Genomic DNA, 9,131 nt, shown 5'->3' on the forward strand with positions numbered 1-9,131 from the left:
TTTGTCCCAGGCCTCTCTCTCTCTCTCTCTCTCTCTCTCTCTCTCTCTGGCTTATAGATGGTCTTTTCCCTGTGTCTAGTCACACCATGTGCCCTCTATTCATGTCTGTATCCAAATGTCCATCCATAAAAAGACACCAGTCATAATAAATTAGAGCCTAACCCGTGACCTCATTCTGGATTCCAATAGCAGCAGGAATCTAAAACTTGCCATTGTCTCAGGAGGTCCAATGAATGCATCCGCTAGTGCTGACTACCTCTGAAAGACCCTATCTCCAAATAAAGTCTCATTCTGAGGTATTGGCCATTAGGATGTCAACACAGGAATTTTAGGGGGACATAGGTTAACCCATCCTGGTTTCTGTGTGCTTTTGTAACAAAAAGTGCTAGCAAGGAAAAGGCTCCATGGGTCAGCTCCTAATTCCCACTTTTGGAGGTGGCTGTGGCGTTGGGTGCCTGGTGCCTCCTTCCCTGCAGCAGAGAGAGGTACCAGGGGCCTCGTCCTGAGGTGGTGCTCCTTTCCCAATGAAACTAGCACCATGTTCATGCCCCACATGTTGCAGCAGAAGCAGGGGTCAGAGGGGATTCTGTGCCATTCAGAGCTTGTGACACATGAGATGATCAGAGAGCTGCTCCGATTCGCAATCAGCAGGAGTCTCTCGAGCTACGAAGTCCCCCATAGAATTGTCAGCCCTCATAAATCTTTGATGCCCTCGGGCTTCTCTCTGGTCTTTGGAAAACAAATTATTCAGGCAGGGAACTGTGTTAAAATATTGCTCCTGCACTAACAATTTTGAAATGAGAGGCCATAATCTGAAATCCATCCCCCAAGACAAGAGAGACAAATGTCAACTTCTCTCTCAGTTCTCGTCGTTGTACTAGTCATCTGCCTGCTGTTGGTTAAGGAGCTCAAATAGAGCCCTGGAGTTTGACCCAAGTCCTGGTACTCCACATCCCTCTTCACCCTCATTCTGCAAGTCAGACACAAAATAGCTGTGTTCAATTGTACGGATTCTTCAGGGATAGCAAAAGTCCTGCCTTCTGCCCTAGGGCTTCTTAAGTGTATTCCTTAGTCCCTGGACCTTGGAAAAGAGACTTCACTTCTGATTCTGAATCTAAATATTTATTGAGATGCAAAGGTAGGATGTTTGGCCTCTTCTAGTTTCCTTCCAGCTATAAAGTCCCATAACGGAGTGATTTGGTTCTGTTTGTACTGCCATTACCTGATTTCTACAGCAGTAGCCGATGCATTCATTGGACCTCCTGAGACAATGGCAAGTTTTAGATTCCTGCTGCTGTTGGAATCCAATACAAGGAGAAATCCCTAGTTTGCTTTTTCACCAAGTGACTTGCCATGCGAAGTATCACCCCATACAGGGATAGATAAGAATATAATAAAATGTAAGTATAGGTCCTTATTCTTAAAAACGAGTTTAAACTTCCTAGAGCAATAGTGGTAACTTTTGTGTTTGAAATTCAGGGATCTCTTAGAAAGCAATCAGGTGAACCCAAAGATAGAGGGGACCCCAGAGCCAAGGAGATAATGTTGGAGTAAGGCCTTGTGAAGCTTTGACACAGATCTATGCTCATGTTGTGCGTTTAGATTAAAATGGGGTAGAGTGGGACACGATGAGTTGATGGGCTCTCATGGTGACAGATGCACTTTGGCCAAAAGAATATTGACAATAGAAAATAAAAAGGATACAGAGTAGGACTGAGAAAAAGCAAAACTCAGGAATTGCTGGTGGAAATGGACTTGGTCTAAGAAAACAAAATACAGGGCCTAGTGCTTACAATAGCTGGAAGGAAAATTGATGCTTTTCTCGGCAACATCTTAGCAAAGAATTCCAACTTGAAAACATAATGAGGACACCCTGGTCATAGGGAAAGATCCTGCTTTCATGGGCTGCAGGTGACCTAAAATAGTTTAGTTAAAAAGCAACACCAGGGTCTGGGGTTGTGGCTCAGTGGTAGAGCACTTGCCTAGCATGTGTGAGGCATGGGGTTCAATTGTCAGCACCACATATAAATAAATAAAATAAAGGTCCATTAACAACTAAAAAAAATATTAAAAAAAAAAAAAAGCAACTCTCGGGGTCTGGGGTTGCAGCTCAGTGGCAGAACACTTGCCTACAATGTAAGGGATGCTGGGTCTGCCCCCAGCATCACAGGAATAATAGGAACTAAGGGGCATGACTTAATGATAGAATGCTTACCTAGCTTGCCCTTGGTTCACTCCCTAGCACAAAAACAAAATAAAACAGAATAATCACCCATAAGGGTGAAAATATGGAGGCTCATGGGCCCTTGGTGAGACTGCTCAGTGCTCTTCATCTTGGCCAATTTGACTGGTGAAAAGTCCTGCCTTCCATTTCAACTCTGCCCTAAGATTTCCTTATACCACATTCTAGATCATAAGATCTATATTTTCAGAACAGTAGAGTTGGCCAGGGCAGGTGTTTTAGTCAGCTTCACATTGCTGTAACCAATATTCCCAAGAAAAACAATGTAAAGGAGAAAAAGTTTATTTCGGCTCACAGTTTCAGAAGTCTAGTCCATATCTGGCCTACTCCATGGCTCTGGGCCACTGGGGCAGAGCATCAAGGCAGAAGGGCACAGCAGAGGAAAGGTGCTCAGGACAACCAGGAAGCACTGGGAAAGCTTCACTTGCCAGGGACAACATATCAACCCCAAAGGCATACACCCCCGGTGACCCATTTCCTTTAGCCACACCCTACCTGCCTATAGTTACCATTCATTAGCTCATTCAAATTATTAGCCCATCAAATGGACTGATACATTGATAAGGTTACAGCTCTTATAATCATATTGCTTCTGAACATTCCTGCGTGTCTCACACATGAGCTTTCAGGGACCCTTGTATCCAGTCCGTAACAGGGGGTGTCAAGAGAAGAGTTAACACATGGAGGTGAGTGAGCCAAGGAATGAGACCTTGGGAAAGACCCTTCTCCCCTTTGATGGGTGCTATGCATTTAAACAAGCCACTTTGATTCTGAGGAGGGAGCAAGCCAACCATAAAACAAAATGGTAAGTTAATAAAAATTACAACTCACAGTAGGCTCAAATTACATGATGAAATATTGATTGCTAAAAAGAATTATTTTATTGGACATAATTTCTTTCCTAATAATTTTCAGTCATTTTAAACTTTTTATTGAAGTGTTTGCAGTCACTAGTTGAGGGTACTAGGCTGTACAATCTTTGGGATTCCAGTTCCAGGGTCTTCACCACAGTTCATGTGGAGGAGAAGGGGCTAGCATATACCTAACACTGTGCTAATTTCAGGGAGGAAGTGGTTCCTTGGTGGCGCGGATGGGGGTTTAACCCAGGGCCTCCTGTATGCTAAGCTTACACTTGATCACTGAACTACACCCTAGCCCTAAATTTTGTTATATTTATGGGTGTGTGTGTGTGTGTGTATTATGTGTTTATGCACTTTATTTTCCCCACAGAAAAGTTTATCCTTGTTGAGTATATTGATACACACCTATAGTTCCTAGCTCCTTGGGAAGCTGAGACAAGAAGATCACTTGAGATCCCATCTCTAAAATAGAAAAAAGAAAATTGTATCTTTCCCATCTACCCTACAGAGTTAGTTACTCCTATTTTACAGATGAAACAATTAAGGCTCAAAGTATAGGTCACTTACATCATGTCACATGGATGCAAGCCAGGAAGTGAATACATTTGACAAGAAATGTCCTTACAGGCTGAAAATAGTACCAGTTCACCAGTGAATCACGATACAACTGCTACTGGTTGAGCTGGCTGGCGCTGGTTTTAAATGGTTGACTATTTTAGGTACGTGTTTGTTCACTGCCCAGCTTCAGGGATATTGTTTGGAAATGAGCTTAGCATTCTTGAGTTCAAGACTGTTTTGAGTCGTTGGGTTGTTCTGTTTGGCTTCTCATCTAATCTACCACAGCACTTCCTCTAAGCCCTGTGCATTGGGAGTGTGGGACCCTGTCTTAGTATTGCTGTCTTCCAAGTCCCTAGCTTTGTGCTGTGATGTGATTGGAACTTGATCTTGATAAACCCTGGAGTAATTAACATGGTGTGGTCCACCAGAGAAGCATATGCTCTGCTGAGCATTGCAGAAGAATCCCAAGCCTAAAGCACTCCATTTTTACCTGCACATTTTCCAAGCACAAGTTATTGGGAGAAATTGAGAGCTTGTATTTCCAGTTATAAATTGATGTCAAAACTGAGTCTCATATCTGCTTTCTTTCTCTCCATACTCCCCCACCGCCAGTAAGTGACAGTGGCAACCACCCAAGCACGTGGATGAGACCCGAACACAGTTGTTGGAGAGAAGTTTCTTCGCTCCAGATTTCTCCAAAGGAACTTGGCCGAGCCCCATTACACATGGAGTTAAAATCACTGGACTTAGACGTTTGCAAGATGTCAGGGGAGCCTTGGTCCAAGGCTGATCAGCTGATGGGATGTGAGAAATACCACACTATTCTGTCATTTGCTGTTGCTTGCCAACTGTGAAGAACTGCATGAACTATGTTTAAGCTGCTTTCTCTACCATTGCCAGTCACCTTTTTGGACTTGAAAGTGCTATTTTCCTACGGACTCTTGCATTATTTCCATTTTGCATGCACCCAGTGATTATCCATAAGCAACATATATAATCTACTTATATATTTTTTAAAAATTTACCCATGTGAAATGATAAAATATAAATTCTGCTCTTTTTTTGCAAAATTATAATCATAGCCCATGTCATTAAAAGTTTAAATTCGTTCAATTTAAAGATCAGTGTAATAGGTCTGCCTATACTTTATAGAAAACTAGCTTCTATAAATATTTTTTCACTGTTTACTAGTGAAATGAGAAAAGCCAAGCTATTTATAAAAGGCCTTATGTTGTGTATATACATTGTCTTTGAAATATTTGTGATTTAGTTTACTGCTTGTAAAAGAGAAATTATATAATTTATTTAGTAAATACTACTGTAAACTATAGTTTTATTGAAAGAAATAAAATATTTTGTTCTCAATTGTGGCTATTGATTCCAGTGATTTATAATCTTTACTTTTTTTTTTCCCCTTGTGGTGCTGGGATTGAACCCAAGGCCTTTCACATAAAAGGCAAGTGCTGTCCCACTAGGTTATATACCCCAGCCAACATTCCTTTTTTTTTTTTTTTTGGTACTGGGGATTGAAGCCAAGGGTACTTAACCACTGAGTCACATCCCCAACCCTTTTTTATATTTTATTTAGAGACAGGCTTGCTTAGTGCCTCACAAATTTGCTGAAGCTGATTTTGAACTCTTGATCCTCCTGCCCCAGCCTCCCAAGCCACTGGGATCACAGGAGTGCGCCACTGCACCCAGCGCAACATTTGTTTATTCTATTAATTAAAAAGAAATAACCTAGATCCTCCTCATTTCAGATATTCTGAAATCATAAGTAAACTGAAGCTCATGACCGAGTCCAAAGAAAAGACTCAGTAGCATATTCTGCTCACACCAAGAGACATTCCCAGACATCCAAGTGTGTTAATTCTCACTGTGTTATGCTGTGGTAACACACAATCCAAAAATCATAATAGCTTTCACCAACACAGTTTTATTTCTCACTCACATGTGGGGACCAGCTACAACTCTGCTCCAAGTGTCATCTTCATCTTGGGGTCCAGAGCAACCCCATCTGGGACATGCCATGTTTGTGGCAGTAGAAGAGCAGTAGGGGAACCAAGCAAAGGAAGCTCATAAAGCTCCACTTGCATGCAGCTTATAGTAGTTTTCTGCTCACACTTCTTAAGGCAAAGCAAAGCATTGGCAAGTCCAAAGTCAAAAAGGTGAGCGTATATTTCTCATGTAGGAATGCACTGACTAAGCAGAAAGGGGCAGTGAATGTTTTAAATAATGAATGTAGAGTCATACCAACTGGTGAGTGTCCCCAGAAACAAGGCCCTAAGACACTAGGAGAAAAATCATTAGAAAGCAAAATGACCAAGGCTACAGAAAGACATTCCTGGTGAGTAAGACGCTCAGTATAAAATACTTTAAGACAAGCTGAGTCATGTCAGCAAACATAACATAAAACTTCAGTAAGTGTAGCCTGGAGCCATGGTTACTCAATGGAAGGAATGACTGGCCCTCAGAGTTAGCACTGGGAATCTGTCCTGGGTTGGGATGTGGTCTTAGTCCATTTTGTGCAATCCCACTAGGTTATATACCCCAGCCCACATTACTTTATTTATTTTTTCCTAGAGACTAGGAAATTGTAAAGACAAGAAATTTATTTCTCACAGTTCTAGAAGCTAAAACTCCAAGGTCAAGGCACCCATATCTATTGAGGGCTTTTTTGCTGCATCCTCCCATGGCAGAAAGCAGAAGGTCAAGAGAGAGCCAACCACCTCGAATCCTTTTGGAGGTGCATTGATCCATTCATGAGAATGGGCCTAAACACTTCCCAAAAGGCCTGAACTCTCAATAGTGTTGCATTGAGGATTAATTTTCCAACACATGAATTTGGGGGGACACATTTCAGACCACAGTCAATATCAACAGAGAATTTTTAAAGTGAATAAGCATCCTCTGCCTCTCTCTCTCCCTAGCATTCATATATCCAGTAGGCTATTCTTCCTCTCTACATAGGTTTTCCTAGCTGGAATCCTATCTTCTCTCCCATCTGTAAGCCTACTCATTTATCTAAGCCAGGGTCCTAAACCTGAACCCTCTGATTCCTAGAAGGTTATGTAGATGGATAGTAATAGAGTCACAACATGAAGGCTATAGATCAACATTAATAGGGCCATGACTCCAATATCAGTTCAATGCCATGAATTTGTCTATGATCCCTGACCCTTCCCCACCCAACTCAAGTCACTCTTGGACAGCCTGTGATTACCTCCAGTCTCAGAACACTTTGTACCTTTTTTAGTAATTGAGGTGTTATTCCCAGACATGAAAATGCACAACTATTAATTATATAGTTCAATGAATTTTTACTAATGTGCACACCCATTTAACTAGCACTTAGAACAAGAGATAGAATATTTCTGGATAACTTTAGGTCTGTTCATGTGTCTTCTCTGTCGATAACATCCCAAAGGTAATTTTTTTTTTTTTTTTTTTTTTTTTTTTAAGGATAGGATCTCACTAAGTTGCCCAGGCTGGTCGTAAACTCTCAGACTCATGTGATCCTCTGGCCTCAGCCTCCCAAGTGCTGGGACTATAGGCATATATCACTCCACCCAGCCCTACATAACTATTTTTATGACTGCTACATGTACTCATTTTGCCAGTTCTTGAGGTTCATATAATTGGTATCACATAGTATCTACTCTTTATCTGTTTTTTGTTGTGTTGTTCAACACTATGTGAAATTCATTCATTTTGTGTGTAGTGGAAACATTCTTTTTCGGGGCTGTGTGGCATTTTATCTTATTCTATTCCTGCTGCTGTTACAAAATAACTGAGTAAGTAATATATAAAGAACTGAAACCTATTGCTCACCATTCTGGAGGCTGAGAGTCCAAGATCAAGGCACCAACAGGTTCAGTGTCTAGTGCGGGCCTGGTTTCTTTTTCCAAGTTGGTGCCTTGTTGTTACATCGTCCAGAAGGATGAACACTGTCTTCACATGGCATAAGGGTGTCTAGCTAATTCCCTCCAGCCCTTTTATAAAGCACTAATCCCATTTGTGAGGGCAAAGCCCTCATGGCCTAATTACCTCCTAAAAGTTCCACCTCTTAATTCTGTTACACTGTGAGTTGGGTTTCAAAATATGAATTCTGGGGAACACATTCAAATATAGCACTCTAGTAAAAACATACCACAATTATCTATTCTATCGCTGACCTGAGGACCACTCACATTATCAAGGGTGTTCTCCTGTCCTTAAAGTCAAGTGATAATAGACTATAGTTACATCTACTTCCACAGCAACACTTAGAATAGTGTTCAATTGAGTAATTGATTAGTTTAGCTGAGTTAGTACATAAAATTAATTATCACACCCCGCAAAACTAATAAAATATGAACGTAGAAAAAAGCTACCTGGGAGCTGGGGCTGTAGCTCAGTGGCAGAGCGCTTGCCTAGCATGTGTGAGGCAGTAGGTTCAATCTTCAGTAGCACCACATAAAAAGTAAATAAATAAAAAGTATTCTGTCCATCTACAACAACAACAACACAATTTTTTGGTAGTTATAGCTGAAAAGTATGCCTTTATTTTATTTTTTTAATATTTATTTTTTTAGTTTTCGGTGGACACAACATCTTTATTTTATTTTTATGTGGTGCTGAGGATCAAACCCAGTGCCTCACACATGCTAGGCAAGTGCTCTGCCACTGAGCTACAGCCCCAGCCTAACAACAAAATTCTTTTAAAAAGAGAAAAAAGTTATATATGCAAAAATCATTTTTAATAACCTATCTGGAAGTTTCAAAAAGGTGTGCTTTACCAAAACAAGGGTTAATAAAGAAAGAGGAAATCATGAAATCCAGAAAGGAAGAGATCCAACCTAAGAGGGAGGTGAAGGGATCCAAGATGATAGTAACTATGAAAGAGGCCTAGAAATCTATCAGTCCAGAATGAAGCAGTCTGGAAGGCTCTGTACATAACTTCTTCAAGAAAATGAAGTTATTCAAGATGTACACAACCAGAGAACATTTTAACTCTAGGAATCCTGGATTTGATAATCCTTCTCCTTGATACTTGCTCCTTGGTAGTCCATCAGCGGGTCCTCTTTACTGTTTACATAGCAGTTACTAAATGGCAAACCATGTAAGAAGACTTGTAACATTCAATTCTCACTTTCTCTCTCTTGCAAAATATTTTATGGAAGCCAGGCAGAGTGGTACACTGTGGGAGGCCATCCTCCCACATGATTTGAGTTACCTCCCAGGCTGGGCGAGAGGCACTTAGACACATCTTGTGTCCAGAGCTTTCCCCACCCTTCTCAGGTCCAAGGGTTTGTCCGTGTGGAGGCGTGTCTGGCCACTACCCAGAAGACCCAATCATCACCCCTGACCTTGGGACACTGCCCCCCTTCATCTTTGGATGGGATTTTCCCCAGAATTTTTTGTTCCCCAATAAAAGTCCACTCAGTAGTGTGTTCTCTCCCTCTCTCCCTCTCCCTCTCCCTCTCCCCCTC

General features: G+C 41.4%; 1 protein-coding gene across 4 annotated transcripts in view; it reads left to right on the forward strand.

Annotated features, from left to right (window-relative positions):
• Nucleotides 1–5,025, forward strand: part of Pip5k1b (phosphatidylinositol-4-phosphate 5-kinase type 1 beta) — a 293,002-nt gene extending 287,977 nt beyond the window's left edge. For all 4 annotated transcript variants that reach the window (XM_048806865.1, XM_048806868.1, XM_048806866.1 and 1 more), the window contains one exon: nucleotides 4,273–5,025. In XM_048806865.1, coding sequence (XP_048662822.1) covers nucleotides 4,273–4,275 — 3 coding nt within the window. In that variant the 3' untranslated portion in view covers nucleotides 4,276–5,025. The remainder of the gene's footprint in view (nucleotides 1–4,272) is intronic.
• The last annotated feature ends 4,106 nt before the right edge of the window (nucleotides 5,026–9,131 follow it).

This window comes from Marmota marmota, unplaced genomic scaffold (assembly GCF_001458135.2).
Source record: "Marmota marmota marmota unplaced genomic scaffold, marMar, whole genome shotgun sequence".
Lineage (NCBI taxonomy): Eukaryota > Metazoa > Chordata > Mammalia > Rodentia > Sciuridae > Marmota > Marmota marmota.